At 35.2% G+C, this 19,195-nt stretch overlaps 1 protein-coding gene across 3 annotated transcripts in view; it reads left to right on the top strand.

Moving 5' to 3' along the window:
* Nucleotides 1-19,195, top strand: part of tai (taiman) — a 77,809-nt gene that overhangs the window by 17,173 nt on the left and 41,441 nt on the right. The window contains exon 1 of one of the 3 annotated variants that reach the window (XM_066402579.1): nt 11,658-12,018. The exons of the other annotated variants lie outside the window; for them this stretch is intronic. Within the exon in view, the coding sequence (XP_066258676.1) occupies nt 11,936-12,018 (83 nt within the window). The 5' untranslated portion in view covers nt 11,658-11,935. Of the gene's footprint in view, nt 1-11,657; nt 12,019-19,195 lie in introns of those variants that run through there. 3 annotated transcript variants of the gene reach the window in all.

The raw sequence follows: 19,195 nt of genomic DNA, 5'->3' as shown, positions 1-19,195 counted from the left end.
CTTTTAAAAATATGTAATCAGCTCAAAGCCTTTAAAATATTTGTTGTGTTTTGATATAGTATAGATAACAAGTCATAAAAATAGATTTCAAGCCCCATATACAGAGTGTTCACACTCTATATGGGATTCAACGATATGACATTTCTAAGTTTCTATACAGTACTTTCGTAGATAGTGGGGAAAACCGAGTATGTGTAAAGTGTTGTAAATGTGATCTAGAAATAATACTTTAAAGATATATAAAATGTAGCAACAAACAAAAAAGAAAACATTGTAATCCATTTTCCGGTTTATCACCAGTGATTCAGCTTAAAAAATCAGTCTTGTCATTCCTTTAGAGCAAAAAGTAATTTGATTGCGAACATGGCAACACCAAGGATTCTTAACAAATAAGCCGAAATGTACATCAGCTGCAGCTTCGACATAGCTGATGCATACATAATATCAATAAATTGTGTGGTTGCTATTTTATTTATATACGTGGCCAATCGTCGTCACCTGTTGTCATCATGATTACCACGGAATTGTTGGTTTTGTTTATAATAACCTGTTATCGCACTGGCAAAAGTAGGACATCCGCACAACGCATGTAATATACCGCTTTATCCTCGGAGGATTCGTCGGCACATCGCATACAAATTACTGACAATGTCGATGACGTATAGTAATTATTGCTATACACCGTGGTACGTTTGACAACAAAAGACAAATTGGACGGACTAAGATACGTAGTGGCTCCGACTTTATTTACAAGCTACTTTATGCAATTAACTATCCGCTATCAAACAATGTAAAACTAAGTCAATTAACGCGGTTGTATAAAGTCACTACACAGTTCTACTTTCGAAATTATTAAGCGACGTCGAGATATCAATTAAAGTTGACCTTTTTGTAGATGAATTATTATTATTGTTCCACGTTATCATATCTTCGCCGTTTGCTTACAGCATACACATGCGTATATATCCAACGAAATATCACATCATTCACATGCCACGGCATTTCCATAAAAAGCTACATTTGTAACAGGACGACAGCCGTGCGAATTTGAATCCATTTTAGGAGTCCAATCAATCAGCAATGCCATTTGATGCGGAAAAGGTCATTAGAGACATATGTAGGTAATACTAAAACGGCTTTTATTTACCCATTATAGAGATTGTTCATGCGAGGGTGTCCCAAAATGGATGGAACGACTCCTGTAGTAAAGTGTGAAAATTTTATCGTATTTATAGGGTGAGCCAGTTTACACTGCCACGGACTTTGACATTTATATAAGCATACATATGTGGAAAGGCTCTTCGTTTTTGAGATAGTTCAATGAAATGTTTTCTTTCGAATATGATGGTCAACATTCGACATCTCAAAATTTTTTTTTTTCTTCTACAGAGCGATGCTTTTTTGGGGGTCAGGCCCACTTTTACCATCCATAATTTGTTTGTCTAGAGCGTACTATCTGGAGAGACACACGAAAGGGCTTCTTCCATAAGGGTGGATCTACAATAATTAAAAAAAGATTAGACCTGTCTGTTAAAACCATCATTCTCATAATTCCTGCAATACAAAGAATTAGTAAAACGCTATGATCTTTTGTTTAAAATATATTAATTAGTTTACCTATTTGGCTCAGTAACGCATAACCGTTACGCAAACAAGTGTGAACCAAGGCCAATACATATTCACTGCGGGTGTATAAAAAAATAAATTTGAAATCTACATAGTTGCAAACTATGAACTGATTAGGTTTTCCTTAATTTTTATAACTTTAAAATGTTCCCTTCAAATCATATCTTGAACTCATTTGTCACTGTTAAGTTGAATAATAGTTATTTACGTATAAACAACTGTGAGATAATTAGACCCGCTGCCGAAACTTGCGACGCAATGCCAAGCAGAGGACCTTTATTCGGTCAAGGGCCTAATCTTTTATTCGGCCTGTTGTCCGTATAACGTTTTATTCACAAATGATATTTTTTAATCGTCTACATGCAAATGGAATAATATTATACTGAGTTATTTGATTAAAAACGTTTAAAGAGTTAACAAGCGTTATTTTGATTTTATGGCCCGTTGCTAAGAGCGACGGGCGTTATTGTAACTTAACGGTCCGTTGCCGTGAGCGCGACAGGCCGTAAAAATAAAACAATGCCCGCTGATTGTAAACTTGTTTGCGCCGTGTAAACTAAGATGTAAACAAACAGTTTCAATTCATTTGTGTGTAAAGAAATAGAAGACCCATATTATAAGAGCAACCCACTTTATAATGTATTTTTCTAACTATTGCTGAAGTTCTGAGCATAAAACCTAGGACACTACAATTTGCTCGATAATCGATATTAGGCTACTGCAATTTTACCTTCAGAATGATTAGCCCCGTCCCAGTATACTCGGAATCTATTTTTTATGAACACAAAGTGTTTGTAATGTGCTGTTTTAAACTATGTTTAAGCAGTTTAAACACAATGTTTTAAATTAGTTTAAAACAACAGTTTAAAAGTAAATAGGTTTAATCCCAGCATAACCAAATCAGTATTCCGTTTGTTCAGTCCTAATGTGACAACATTTATTTAAATAATTGCACCTAATGGTGTTAGAAAACTATTGATAAAGCGTTACGTAAAAAGCCCTCAAATTCGGAGCTGATATCACACTAACCCATAAACGGGCCTAAGTTCTAGTAACCATGTAGCCAAACGGCATTCGATTTCTAACGGTGCTCGCTTCACACCCAGTATGTTAATGTTGCGGCGTGAATGGGCCCGTGGTACGTCTATTTTCCAACCATTTGCACTACTGCGACCCACCACCAGTGCAACAGAGAGGGCCTATTGTTTTAACGGTATACCCGAGTAGGTCTTTATTTTATTGCTCGATGGCTCTTGTGGGTAAGTGAGTATACAATACATATTTATGGCTATAATAACGAACGGTTTATCTATACCGTGCGGCTCTAAGTTGTCCCCCTCCCCGTTATTTTTGTAATAAATTATTATTTTCTAAAAATTCAAAAGCAGCATAAAAGAGAACAAAAAATGCCATCTTTTGACGTTTATTTTTTTAAATGTTGTTTACCTTGATGTCCAGATTTACATATAGACGATTCAAGCTAACCAAACCGTTCGAGCTGGCTTCTTCAGAAAAGTAAGTAATTGGGAAAAACTTTGCACACATCTTAACGTAGTAAAATAGTTTGTGGAAAAAATAGATCGTTGTTTCCTTAACAAATAGTTTTTATGCTGATTGTTCAGTGTCTCCGAGGAATGTACTTATTTAATTTTAAAAAATGTTCTTATGTCCCTGTTAGCGCAAAATGGCCGATTTTTAAAAATTCAAACATGGGTTAAATCACACCTGAAATTAAAGATCTTTCAAAACTACATTCGATGGTGTATTGCAATTCAAAATCTATCCATTAATTTTTGAGAAAAACAGCTATAAATTTCATAAAAACTTCAATGCAAACTCAGTTAAATTCTACGTAAACAATGAAAAAACTTGTTTGTTGATAAAAAATTGATTTGTTTTTGATTTTATGCTCATAAACCGTCTTTGGTTATCTAAAAAAATATAAACAAGAATAAATAAATAAATAAATAAAAATAATCAAAGATTGTTTATAAGCATAAAATCAAAAACAAACCAATTTCTTATCAACAAATAAGTTCTTTCATTGTTTACGTACTATTTAACTGAGTTTGTATTGCATTTTTTACGCAATTTATAGTTATTTTTCTCAAAAAGCAATTGATAGATTTTGAATCGCATTACACAATTGAATGTAGTTTTGACATACCTTTAATTTGAGGTGTCACTCAATCCATGTTCCAATTTTTTTTAAATAGACGTTTTTCCCTACCGGTGACGTAAGCAATATTTAGAAGAATAAACAAATGTTAAAAGATAGTATGTTTTATCCTATTTAATGTTGCTTTTTTATTTTTCAAAAATAATAATTTGTTAAAAAGTTAAAAGGGCCGCACGTTATAAAGTTACGCCAGAGTTGAAGCTCATGCCCCTTTGACAAGGGGGGCTACAGCTGAATCAGGATTTTTTGAGACCGGACTGCATCTGCAGACTGCAAATCAAAAACACCCGTATTTGCTTACAAGTCCTCTGAATATAGACAAACATATATACATAAGATGAATCGCTGAATATTTTGATTCAACAACGGACAGTGTGTTTAGAATGCATTGGGGCAAATAAACAGGCATCCCACATCAAAAGACGGGAAAGCCATAAAATCCAGGACGTGGCAAACATTGGGACATTAAGGAGGCCTTCTGTGGTGGCAAAGTTACAGGAATGATTTAGGAAATGTACTATAAGTCACTTTTTTGCTTCTGCATCCCGCCCATAAATGAATCAAGAAGCTCACTATGTCAGTCTCATTTCATCTTATTTAAACGCCTATTAACTACCACCGTTACGATTAATATACAACTATGAAAACCTGACAAAAGTGTAGTAAACTTGAACACAAGCCAAAACAACTAAAATCTGTTTTATTATGGTAAACTTCCTGGCTACTAATTACCAATTAACGCACCTGAGCATATGAATTTTCCGCAATGGTTCAAACTTGGAGAATCGGGCAAAAAAATCATCCACATCGAGTTTATATCAAAAAACAATAATTGCTTCGCAAAGAGCAAGACTTTACACCATCTGCTTTGGGCGTCTCATGTTAATTTTCTCCCTTTGACAGTTTCTCAATTACTTTTGATAAGAGGGAGGGGGATATATTTTAAATTGCTCTTGCAACCCATATCATCGAAAAACAAGCAACTTTGAAGTTTTGATGTTAAAAGCTCGTCGCACAGATGCGAGGACGCTAACCTGGGATTAAATAATAAGGCACGTACTTTGGCGCTACATACTTTACATGTACATATAAAGAGGTTCACAACAAATTGATTGACCCAAATCTGAAGCCAGTTTAACCCTCCTCTTTATGCAAACGACGTTTGCTATGCAAATCGACGATGCATATAGCGTGCAACTGTATCCTGTGGGAACAAAATATTTGGTTTTACTTGGATTTTATTTCGTTCATACCCACGTACCTTTTAAACAACGTTAGTTGCCTTGTTTAAATTGATAAGAAACCAATTTTTTTTAACCAAAGTTATAAGTAATTAAGTTGTTATCAGCTATTTACATTGTATCAAATGTTATTTAGTTGATAATGTAGTGTACTTATAAAGACATATTACTTAGAATTTACGATGTTTGTACATTATGTTATTCTTGTTTCAGGTTAGTAACCAGAGATGTGTGGAACCTTCAGAAGAGTCTTGGAGGGTAGTGACAGGTATTTTACAAGAAGTAGTAGTTATATGAGAATTACCTGAGGTTATCTTGAGGTACTAAAAAAAATGGGGAAAAAGTAATCAAGTGGAGTTTACACAGAGGCAGCGTTAAAAATCTACTCAGAACTGATAAAGTAACCGGAATACATTTTGTCAAGATCGTTCCGTTGAATTTATCATAGTTCATTTAATTAGTTGAAGAGTACAGTTAATCAACTCTCAGAGGTATTTCCAATTTATTTTGATGCGTTTTTCCAATACTGTGAGCATTTACTGCTTGTTCACGACTCTAAGACGCACCTTATTGAATAATATTTATTATTAACGCGTCATAACCTGATTGTTGAATTCAGTAATATGTAAATTAGCAAAATATAACGGCCACCCAAAGAAATGGGGTCACGTTCGGCCAATTTTATGGGGAACACCTTGAATCTAAACACAATAAAGACCACGCAAAAAATCGTCGCGGCAGTGACTTCGATATTATCAAATCTAGACTGAAGAGTGAAATTTATTACAAAACTGCTGCCAATTTGTATGAATGAGGTGGGCGCTGTTCAGTTGGACGGCTTAGCAAGAAGAACAAACTTTCGATTTTCTCGGGCACGTGAAGTGCCCCTCTTTAGTCGAGCAGAGCCGTCGTCGATTCGTCGTTGCTACATGCATGTTTTTCATGGTACACCCAGATCCATTTCGCTAACATGCTAATTATATTATTATCATAACGTATCATTTTAAAAAGAAAGTTGCCAATTATAGTCAACGAGATGTTCCATCATCACTTAAATGGACATTCGTTTTTAATGAGTCACAATTTTCATGGCTGCGAGCCGTCAGGGAAACAGAGAAAACCCGACATGTTGCGATGTCACTGTGTCAAGGCGCAATGACAATGGCGCGAGCATGAGCAATGACTTAAACAAGGTGCCGGTACGGGCCTGATAAATGTACAATGCAGTGATACATCATCTTCGGATGACTTGCACTTAAACGTCTTTACTTGGGGCTCCAACAACAAAGGCGCATTGAAGAGCTAACTTACGAGTTTTGATGCAAAAAATTCCGTAATGCAGTGGAAGAGCGGATGAACAAGAGAATTTTCGAGTTGGTAATGCTGCAGTTGATTTTCAACTGGTGGTGCTGTATCAGCTAGTTTTATGAGCATACATATACAGGGTGGATGACTGAGAAGTGTACACAAAAAATTTCCTTGCAATGGTTGTATACAGAGTGAGAATTTTTTCATGCATAGTAAAGAGATTTTCGAAATTGAAAGAAATAGAGAGTCGGTTAAACGGGGAATGGTTTGCAGTTTTGTGAGCCGAGTTTGAGCCATATTTGAAATTTCAAAAAAACTTAAAGTTTACTAGATATTTATGAAAAACCAAAATAAGCCAAAAAACTAAAATGTCTATAGTACCTTTATTATTGATGGTATCCTAATTGTGTAAATAGAAAAGTTGTAGATAATTGTTCTGCAAATGTTATGAAATACATAACTTTTTTTTAAAAGTTGTCGCTCCTGAGATATTATACAAACTTCACTTTTTTAAACGGAAACCATATTAAAAAGTGACTATATAAAATAGCATATTTTTTCCCCTTTTTAATGATTGAACTTGAGATACTTATTTTCAAAAGTGCCAAAAATGTTTACTCTTTTATTTATTTTTTTCCAAGTTAGCTTTGAAAACAATAAAATTGACGATTAAATGTAGTGATAATTTGACAATTACACAAACATTTTAACATCTTGCAGTTTTTTTCTAATTTATTTGTTTCTTTGATTTAAAATAATTTTTTCTCATTTAGAAAAACGCGATATTGTAGAGTGTTACATTCAATGTCATAAGAGTTCTGCAAAACAGTATTTCTAGAGATGTTTTCATCACCTTCAGCCCAGTTTGTCTACATTTAAAAGATTTTATGATAACTTAGGAGAGTACGGTTCTTTTATGAAATCTAAAGTACAAGAACGTAATAAAATGTATGAATTTTCCAAATAAACGTTTCGGCCTGCGTAAACCAAAACCGATCTAGTTCGACGAAGGAGATTGTCGAACTTGCAAGCACATCACAAAGGACTGTTACTAACGTGTTGAGAAAATATAAATTTCACCTTTATAAATTAGTTGTTTTCCAAACACTTCATCCTGGTGATGAAATGAAGCGAATGGAGTTTTGTTTATGGTTTAGAACCAAGTGTCAGGATGATCCACAATTTCCATTTAAAATCCTTTGGATCCTTTGGACAAATGAAACAGAACTTACAAACGCTGGTATGTTCAATCGACATAATGAACATGTATGGTCAAAAAAATCAGCTTTACGTTTTTGAACCGAGGAGACCACAAATCAAATTTGGCCTTAACGTTTGGTATGGTGTTATTAGCTCGACAATAGTTGGTCTCTATATTTTTGATAATAATATGATAGGCATAAGATATTTGAACTTTTTACAAAATGATTTAAATACTATGCTGAAAACCCTAAATTTAAATGTATTTAAAATGCTAAATTGATTTCAACATGATGGGGCCCTCCTCACAATCTTTTAATGGTAAGAAATCTTTTGGATCAACCTTATTCTAATTCTTGGGTTGGGAGAAATGGGCCAGTCGTACGGCTCGCGCGCTCACTTCACTTGTCAGTTTTGGACTTTTATTTATGAGGAACCGTTAAAAATAAAGTGTACAAAAGAACCGATAAAACTATGGATGACTTGAAAATAGCTGTGAATGAGACATGTCGTAATATTAATAAATGTTTTGTTGGGAAAGCCACAAACTCTATTTTAAAAAGGTGTCAAATGTGTATTAATAAAAATAGCAGACTTTTTGAACATTATTTATGATGATCATTAATTATTTACTTAGGTACTTGTTTATTAAATGATTGAGCATATTATGTAAATGTAGACGTTTTAGTTGTATCTATTTTTTTTTTTTTTTTAGTTTTGTAATTGAGTTATATATGTATCTTGAATATTAAATAATATTAGGGTGTTTAAGATGTTTTCAGTTGTTTATTGCTGTTAACTAAGATAAAGTATACACTTATTTTAAATAAAACAGTTAAAAATGCTATAATTTTGACAGTTTGGAAAATAAGTATATCAAGTCTTATGTTATTAAAAAGGGGAAAAATATGCTATTTTATAGGCCTAATTTTTAAGATGGTTTCCATTTAAAAAATATAAGTTTGTGTCATATCTCGGAAATGACCACTTTTTTTATATACACACTTTTGCACAGGAGTTATCTTCAACTGTTGTATTTATACATTTTTGATACCATTGATAATAATGGGACTATAGACGTTTTAATTTTTTGGCCTATTTTAGTTTTCCGTAAATATCTAATAAGCCATGACTTTCTTTTTAAACTTTAAATATAACTTTAAACTCAGCTCACAAAACTGCAAACCGTTCCCCATTTAACCGACTCTCTATCTTAGTTTCGAAGATCTCTTCACTATGCATGAAAAAATATTTACCCTGTATAGTAAGACCGTGATAATCTGAACCAAAAAAATCGCGGTGATGTAGACTATTAAAACATTCGGATCACCAAGGCAATTAATTTTACAAAGGAAAAAATTCGTTGTCATTTATGAAATACGTTTTGTCGCAAAAAATAAAATGTTTTCGATAAATATACAGGCTCGTTGAAAACCACAACATATTTTTATTTTCTTAAGAAATTTGTATTTTTTTCCTTTTGCTTTAATTTTAAGAGCTCTATTATCAATTTCATTGCTGCCGTCTTCAGTCGCACTTACTTAATTCAATGTTAACAAGTCCTTATAGTTCTCGCTTCACATAATTTATTTCTTAGTCTTCAAGTGTGCCACTGGGCAGGAAATTGCGCGTAACTAAAATATCCTTTAACAGCAATGGATCAACAGATCACAGTACAATTAACATTACCATCAAGAAGAGAATTTATGTAGAGTTTTTGTAAATCAAGTATCTAGACAATGATACTCAGCTTTTATTTTATTATTGCACTGAAACCATCCTCCTGGTAATGCTGCCTGAAATTCATTTGTCAGCAGTTAAAAAGCCAATTATTATAGTGTTAGTTGCAAAACACACATTTTGATGAGTATAAACTTTGTAAAAACTACAGGCTTCAAAACAATCTTTAATATTTCAACAACGTGAACCTTTAAAAATTTGTAATGGCCCGATGGCATGCTTCAACCACTGATATTTATTTGGTTTGGAATTGTAATGTTTCTTCCCTGAAGTTGGCGCGGATATTTGCAATAGAGCAGAGGTGCAGTGTGTACGAATTCTTGAAAGATGTTAACCGTAAATGATTCCTAGGTCAATTTCACGGATTTTTTAAACTTTTAGCCTCACTTAGAGATTTGCTATACCACTGTTTTTCACATAAATTCTAAAACTTATTGTTTTTCCTCTTGTCCTGCAATGAACGTACATATTTACAAAAAATCGGAGGTGTAAAGCCGCCGAAATTCCAAGAGCCATTAAATGTCAAACGGTCCCTCAGTCAGTACCTTGAGCTTTTGCTTGCTGCTTTTTAACTGTCTATTGGTATACTGTACCATCTATTTTTTCCCCTCAATGTGAACCTTTAGGGGTTATGCGCAGAAACCAAAGTTCATTCGAAGGATTCTTCTTTTTCAGGAAAAGACATGAGATACGGACTGTCGAAGGTTCAACTGATAGGTTGTCTTACGTGTATACTTCGACATATGAGCAGCGAAGTCCCTATTCGTTCTCCCTTTATACTTCTGGTTCCCGGATTCTCTTGCTTCTAGATGAGAGTTGTAGCCCCTGTAAGGGCCTCCCATTTTGCAATTATAAAAATTGCTTAGGTGTTGCGGGCATTCGCAGGAACTCCAGAATTGTTGGTACATACCTTCTGGTATTGAGATAAGCGGGATTCCTTTCTATGACTATACTCAAATTATGCTCTGGACTGTTTATAAGACGGAGTCCCCTGTGACGGACTTGATAACGTGCATTATTGGATTATCGCCGACTCTGATTTATTGAAAGTGCGATATCTTGAGGAACTTCGTTTTAAGGGATTTTGGGAGTATCATTTGGGATCCTAACCGTCAGTTTTCTATTGCAATATCCGTTACAGTAGTAAGTTTTTGATTATTGGTGCCTATTTTAATGCATAGTTTTATCATATCATATCAATGTATATTATTCATTACAAAATAAATTATAAATATTACATGTCTGATGATTGTTTTGTTGTAGTTTCAACTAAGTTTATTTAATTGTTAATGTATTAAACATGTTGTACGTCGTTATTTTAAAAGGTCTCGCGTTAAGATGTTGCCAACAATTTTGTTTTCGTCTAAAGATTTCTCATTCGAGTTATTGCATTCTGATGTGTAGCGTGTAGTACTAATCATATATCGTTCTTAAGTGCAATAAATAACTCAGCGATTCGATCAAACAAAAAAACCTCTATTTTTCACCTTCGAAATTATCATTGTGTAATCGATACTTGGTGAACATTTTTCCATAAAATTCGTCTTTTTTCTTAACATTAAAAATGTACTTTCAGTTGTAAATTTTTTCACAACAATTTCATATCTTTCTGTTACTTCAACTATTATAGAAATTTAAATAAAACATATAGTTGACAACATTTAATTAGGTGTAACAATCGTTTAAGTAACCATTAACTGCCAGAGATAAAACCCATGCTATCAGTAGTATTATCCAATACCTGCCGATTTAGTAGTAACGTGGGAGTGTCGTGGGTCAACAACAGTTTCCTTGTCCCGACAACTTTCCCCTGCAGTAAAGACCGCTCCTGCTTCTCCCTCATAAAGATGAATCCCCGCTATATGAGGTAAGAGAAGTAGCCCTGTCATCGCAGACACTTAATGACAAGGAGTTTCTACTTTAGTTAAGTAATTATTTAAGACGAAAAATCCACCTTCCTTACTGGAAGGTCGACTCATAACGCAAAAAAGAATCAGATGCAATCAAGATAGCAACTCAAGGCGGCGTTGCCATGTAATAGATTTTTTCAATGTCATGAACATTGGTTTTTTTTAAGGTAAAGGAACAATGAAACCAAGTATCGTGGAAAATGTTTTCCTCTTATGATGATGAAATAATGATTGAAGATTGATGGAGTATTAGGAACGTGTCAGTATCAATCGCGAAAGAAATTCGCGGCGCCACAGGTAGGCAACGCCGCCACGACGCTGCAGCGTCGCCGCTCACTTCGTTTGTTTTCGCTCTTCTCCGTCAGCGTCACCGCGACCTACTAACCTCATTAGTGGACCTCGCGACGCTATCGCTGGTGTTGGCCGAGGCCCAGCGAAAGCGGCCGAACTCATTATTCTCATTGAGTCGTCGACGGTCGCAGAACGCGGTTCAGTGTCAGCTGACGGACCAAAGTTGTTTCGACGTCGCGACGCCGTCGGCAACCGGTCGCCTAGGCGATTTGACATTGCTTGGCAGCCGGTATATACTTCAAAATAAAATTTGTGAAGTGATTTTTTAATTGTTATCGTGGCTGTGTGTAATGACGTGAATCTGTAATAATGACAAGTGTTCTAGTCAGTGCGTAACCGTGCTGTGATAGTCTCTGGATTGGATATATTATGTTAATAGTATGTTGGAACACAGTGCTATGTACTTGAACGTCACTCCCCCCTACGAAGAGGACGCTTCCTTTTTTCCTGAGTTTTATTCTCGGTAGGTACCGACTTGGTGTGGTCAGTTTTGTTGACCACCTGTTATCATCCTCGATGGCCCAGTAGTTAATTGTCGCAGCCGTGAAACAACAATATGAACAAAAAAGACAATCAATCATAGAGGTTTTGCCGCACCGGCTCAATAATAGAATTTTAAATAAACTTGGGTCCTTCGGTGCGGACTTTGACTTCTAGAGCGACTAACGCGTAATAGTCACGCCGATAAACGAGTATCCAAACTGGTTCTAATTTCCGTTGCCAAAAAACAAAGTTGCCCCGCCGGCGACTGTATCCTCTGCTATATCGTTGATCGATTTTGCAGGGACTTTTTTGTTGATCAATTTTCATTTTTGTTTTTACTAAATTAATAAATTTTTCAATCATTCAAAATCAAGTTTCTGTCTACAAATGCGCCCAGGAAATTGCACAACTATTCATTGAACCAAATTGAAAATTTTTGCGCTCTTAAAGAAGTTTTTAGTTATGAAATCGTGCAAAAATAACTCAACTGGAGAAACTTATTTTTACCTGTAATATACATCAAAATTGGAAAAATTTTCTTTTTTAAATTAACAGCCATTTTTTCAGTTACAGAATACCAGTCAAAACATGCCTAAAACAATCTGCAAATATTGCCGTCATCTCCATTTTTAGGAAGAAACTATTAAAGTAGCACTGAATTTTTAACTACTAATTCAGCTAGTTGCACCATTAATTCTTTGACAATTTAGCGACCTTAAGAATTCTTTAAAACTCTCAAAATTTGTAGTAATTTATATGTAAAATTAGATCCGTACGTCAGGGATAAAGTGAAGGCGGTCCTTTAAAAACCACGTTAAAAATAAAGTTAGGATCATGTTTAATTTTCAATATTATATTTTAATTTTTTTTGTGCGCATTTCTTTCCATCTTGTATAATACATGTGTCCGTTTTGGTATTAGGAGACTTTAAAAAATTACCAAAAAAATTCCTTTAAGTATTTGGGTTTGGAATGGCGCGCAGTTTAGTTAGATTTTTCTCCGATATCTTCAGAAGGATTTTTATATTTCGACGTTTTAAAGATATTCTAACTTATTTTGTACCCCTACCTTATATTTGCCAAATTCCACAGATTTTTAAAATAATATTGAATGTTAGTGTAATAATTGCATCACGTCATATTTCATTATAGAGAAATTGAATTTTTGACACCAGTTCAGTCTTTATTATCAACATCATTGCGATATTAAAACTTTCCTGGTAATTTTCTCCTCACATCAGAGATTGCCGAAGCGTAATTTTGGCTGAACAGGTTTTTTTAACGACATTCATTCTTGCATTTCCCAATATGGAAATGAGCATTTATAGTGAAGACCAAATATTTGCATATTTATCATTTCTCATGCCGCTTTTTCTTTCTTTATTTTAAAGGTTTGCTAGTAATAACAGCAGTAGGGTCCTGGTTAGGCACTACTATTACATAAAACTGACTTGAAAAGGAGTTTGCAAATTAGTTGATAGTTAGTAGGTTGTTTTTAAACGTATATAACAAATTTGAAACAGATTTGCACAAAACAATTTTCGAAATGCGTCATCGTGCAGACAATAATCATCATTACTGACGATTATTTTTCCATCAACAAGAATGTCTTTCGATTGCTTGTATAGGGTGATTGTCGGATACATACGCGATAGTCTTCAGTACTTACAAAGTAATAAATACTTATCGTTCGACCTTAGTCGATCTGATCCGACACTTTCCGAGCCGATGCTTAACATAAGTAGGTTTATAGTTTATGTTTATAGTACATATTATCTACATGTAGGTTTTCAATGTAACGTACTCGCCTCACCATCAGAAGAAGAAACGTGAGCTCGTCATCAGACGTCGACTCGATCTGTTCCGAAATAGGTCTGTGTAAATATTTTACTTGCCTAATGAACTCTGTAATGTATTTGTAAATGTTCGACGCGAAAATAGGCACAATAAAAAGGAAACAATCGACGTGTTCCTTTGAATGTTTTATGGGGTTTAGACGCACAGACTCGCGAAGCTTTGTTAAATTTGCATAGAGAAAATGGTAAAACTTTAAGTTAAAACTCAAAGAATTTCGATAACATGTCCAAGTGTAAGGGCAAAAATTCCATAAGGTGTCAGTCAGTCCCTTTGAAACGGTTTTAGGTGTTTTAGGAATGAGGAGATACTATGAAACATCGAGTGCCAAAGATTTGCAATTTTTTAATCTGGCAGTCCAGTTGCCACAACCACTAGCAAAATCGATTTATTCCTGAAAATCATTAAATTCAAGGTTCGTTCGAGAATAAGGTCGGATCTACTTGAACAATAATAATAATTGCATTTTTTTTTTTACGCGGATAGTAATAATTGATAATCGAGAGATCACGAACAACAATAAAAGTAATTTTGTCACGGTGTGATATGGACGATCCACGCATCGCTGCGCATAAAAAGTGAGCTGGAACTATTGTTATTCGTTTCCAGTTTGTAGTTAATGTTCGTTCACAGCGTTAATGATCACGACCGAGTCGGCATCCGCGAAGAATGATTCCCTATATTATCGTAATAATGTCATCGAGTAACTTAAGCCGTGCCTCTGAACTGTCAACAGCCCTATCAATATCTGCAACATTATACCTCGCACAATCTGGCCGTTGGTTCATTACAATTTCAACAGTTTCCGCCATCTTTCCACACGATGATGATGATACCGACTGTCTGATGGTTCCAGATGCAACGAATGCCCTCCTGAAAATTTTAGTCGTTGAATGATCAGTAATTCTCGAAGTCAGTTCCCTCGAAGCAAAACAAGCACGCTTCATCAAGTTTGTTTCATCCGCATTAAAGGGAAACATCAGGCATGACAAGACCTATTTGCCACCACTTATTATGACTCCCGAATTATTATCTAAAATCAGCCCCCGTGTTTACTTCGAGCGCTTAATTATTCGGCAGATACAAAAAACTTCAATTCGCCTCTCTAATTGACTTGTTGATTGCTTTGCGGCTTCTTCGTTTGTTCAAAAAGGCAGAATGGCAAAATTGCGAAGAAATTCAGCCAATTTACATGAAATAAACACGGCTTAATGAAACCGAGCCAATTTGCTGCCCGACGTGGAGTCTGACAAGGACGTAGAAACATCGTTACTGAGTCCAATGGGTGAGCGTTTTTAACTAATGGCAACACTGGTCTCTGGAGGGATGCCAAAAATCCGGTCCTGCGAATATCAGCCACGGGTCTGTCGTTGGCTAGACCAAACCAAAACTCGTTTCCTTCATTTTTTTGCTAAGTCCAATCGCCTTAAAAGTGTTCTATTTAACGTCAAGATCGTTCGGGATCGACCTGATTCTTCGAAAACGTTCCGAAACAATCTTCGACCATTCGACATGGCCCGACCTCTCGTTTTGCCCACTTTTCCCATCCGTTCTAATCCCGGCCGTAAATTATGATTTCCCGCCATAATTAGTAGAATCAGGTCTACCTTCAACTTGCCGCTTATGAGGGGAAGCAGGAAACTAAACTAGCGACCGTAGAAACAAAGTTACTTGATTACAAGACCCAATAAGAGTAAGAAACAAGGACGAGTAGTACACGTGTTTAGACAAAGGAGAATTGACATGCAAATTTTCGAGCTAACTTTCTTTGGCAACTTCCAAGTTTCACGTCCTGGGCAATATGTCACGAAAATGAGATAAAACGACGATGCCATTTGCAGAAAACACCTTCGTATGTGTTATGTAAACGAGTTATTGAGTAGTTAAACGTGAACTATATCTTAGAAGAAGAAGTGCCCTATTGTTTTTGGTTATATGTACGTAGCACTTAACGATCTTGAAATAAAAAGTTTTAAGAAGGAAAAAAATATTATTTTTAGTTACACAGTGTACAGAATGAAAATACACCAGCAATAAAGTATAAAATAAACATTGAGTGGAGTTTTAAAATGAATGTTCTGAATAAACAAGGAAAACTTACAAAATTAAAGTTATAGCTTGGATTCATCAAAATTACCTTCTCTGTTTTTTTATTACTGGATCACAAATTTTCAGCATTCTTTTTAATAATTTTTTGAAATATTCGTTTGTCAGCTGGGTCCACTCATTCCCTAGAAAGATCCCAAGTTGATTAGAACTAAACGGAGAACGATTTTTCAGTCTTTTGTCCAACTCATACCATGCCAACTCTATTGGTGAAAAATCTGAAGACTGCGATGACCATTTCATTATTTCTATGGTTTTTGCGCCTTTTGGTTTTTTTAGATAACATGTAGAGTTTGAGGAGTGTTTAGGACCGTTCTCTTGCGAAAAACAAACGGTGATCCTATAAGATTTAAGTCAGAAGTAATCGCTTGCTTCCGAAGGATTTTTAAATAATCTTCTTTTCTTAATATTTCTTCGATTTTATAAAGAGGCCCGGCTTGGTCTCCCTCAAAACACCCACAACCATTACGCTGCCCCTTCCATGTTTGACGGTTGGTACTGTGCACACTTCTGATGTCCTTTCGTTGCAAAATCGACGGACAAATATTCTCCTATTGAATACAAAAATTTAACATTTTTATTCGACCGTCCATAGAACTTTATTCCGATGGTCCTGGCTCCAGTTTTTCTGTCTTTTAGCCCGTTTAAGTCTACATGTCTTATATTCGATGGTGGGATTAGGTTTTTTTAGCCACCACATCATTCTCGAAGACCAGCAACACAAGAAAGCATCTCTTGACATTGGTTGTGGAGATTTTTCTCTCCCGCCCTTCATTGGCTGCTGCAGCAATTTGGGGTGCAGTAAAACGTCGATTATGCTTGATTGGTGACTATAATGAAGACGTCTTAACGATGAGTAGTGGTGTTAGGCCGGCTGCTTCTTTTTCTATCATAATTTCACCCTGTTTTCTTTTTTTTGACTAGTGTTGTGAACACCTTTGCACGATATTTTAAGTTTTTTTTCAATTTCCCGCTCTGAACACTCTTCTCAGCTTAAAGTACTTATTATACTGTGTTGTTCTAATGCTAATTGCTTCAATTTTTTACTTTATACCACATTAAAAAAAAGAAATACTAAAGCGAAGAAAAAAATGTGGAAAACCGATATGGTAAACAAAGTACTTTGGGTGTCTGGTAACGCCTGAAAGGTAAAAAAAAACCCTGACACGCCAATTGAAGAAAGTGCGCTAGGATTAGGTTTGATGTTGTGTTGGATTAAGTTTCCGGTTGTTTACTTTTTTTAACGCGATAATTCTCACAGCAATGAAACGGCGTATCTGCATTTCTTTGTTTGCTTTAGTGATCAAAATATTAGGAGGGATCAGTATTAATTGAAAATATTTTTAAATGGGGATCGATAAGTTTACAAAACTGAATTTAAAAAAAAATCTAAACTTTTGGACAATAGAATATGTTTATGGATCGTATTACAAACACGCATCACATTTTACAAAGATTTCAAAAATATTTGGATGTAGGGGACATCTTAATTGTAAAAATGATCATCGAATATTTCCGGAATATAGTTACTTAAATTACTTATTTGAGTCATATGAAACCGAAAAATGATTTGTCGCCACATAATCTGGCCACTAGAGTGCAACTTGGAGATATTGCCTTTGCGTTGCGTCAAATAATCAATCAATATGATTCATATACATTGTGTTTGGCGTTATGTCCCAAAAACGATAAAACAAGACAAAAATGAATGCAATGTAAATGTTTTAATTTTATGATTCGACCCAGAACTTGGAAAACCGAGACCCAGCTTTAAGAGGAAAACTGGTGATTTAGGCTCGGATTTAGTTCTATAATAAAATAATTATTGCTTTCCCCATGAATGTTATGTGGCAATAAACCTTCGACAGATTGCCTGCTCATTAAAAATTGAGAATATTAAGCTACGCGGCGATTCAACATATATATATTATCCATCTAGGCTATTATTGACCAACCCAGAGAAATATAGAATAGACTTAATGGCTAAAGCTGTTGGTGTATCAACATCAACCGTTATCCCACTAATGTTGGTAAATTCTTGATTCTCCACAAGCTTTACGACCAATAATTATTAAAACTAGTTTTGTGACCTAATAGGATGAAATACTAACTGACAATAGATCACTCAGAAGAGTTAGAAATAAAACGAGGAAATAATCTTTCCGATGTTTGATTTGGTGTCGGAATGAGAGGCAGTATTCTTCACAAGCTGTCGATTCATTAGGGTACAGCACTGAATTTTTCACATTTTAAAATGCCTTTTTACACTTTTACACTTCCAAGGTTTCCAACTAGGCAATTTTTTATTAATATTGCAGCAACATACCAGCAACACATTAACCTTAAGGTCGGAAGTCTTGATTTTAGAAGTAAGCTCACTGCTCAACTTTTTCATCTCCGTCGATAGATCAATCTGCCGTGTCTGGGAGCTGTTGTTTTTCTTTGCGGAAAATTGAAAACTCCATTTACCACCGCTCGAGATATAATAAGAATCCGAAATTAATAAACTTTCCAGGTCGAACACGTGGATTTCTGAAATTCCGAGGAAGCTCAACTCGGAGGGAGATGGATTAATAATAATTCTTTTCAGATGAGTTTAGTTGATTAAGCCGAAAGTGATTTCTGGAGATCGATCAGTGCATGTAAAATGGTGGTGGTGGTGGTGGTGGTGGTGGTGGTGGTGGTGATGAATGAGTATGTAAGTGGGTCGTTTCTCTGGCGATATTTCTTGCAGAAAACAAGCAATTTCAAAGCCGAATATCACGTAAATTGACATTCTTTGAAGTCGTCTATATAAAAGGAAACATATTTTTAATAAACCAACGTGTCGGCGGGTGCGCATCTTTGCACGACATTAAAAAGCTCGTTTCTATGCCACCATTTGCCGCAAAGGGAGTAGTTGCACCGGATGCAATTTTATTATGCTGCGCAATGATAATAATAATCTTTACGGAACGTAACCCATAAGGTACACTCAATCAAAATGAAAACTCATTCATGTAGAAAGTATCAGGCACATTGATAAAATGCCTTATTTCTTCACCTACCTACGATATTGCGTGTAGTGCTTTGCACCATTACAATTACTAATGAGCATTTGTATGCTAATTCCCCGCTACTGCGCCATCGACTAATCTGGTCAAATTATTATGATTACCGTTTGAATATGGCGTCCCGGTAGATTAATGGAATTTTGTT

Source organism: Euwallacea similis, chromosome 26 (assembly GCF_039881205.1).
Source record: "Euwallacea similis isolate ESF13 chromosome 26, ESF131.1, whole genome shotgun sequence".
Taxonomy (NCBI): Eukaryota; Metazoa; Arthropoda; class Insecta; order Coleoptera; family Curculionidae; genus Euwallacea; species Euwallacea similis.
Note: the sequence above shows the minus strand (reverse complement) of the source record. Positions and strands in the feature narration are given on the sequence as shown.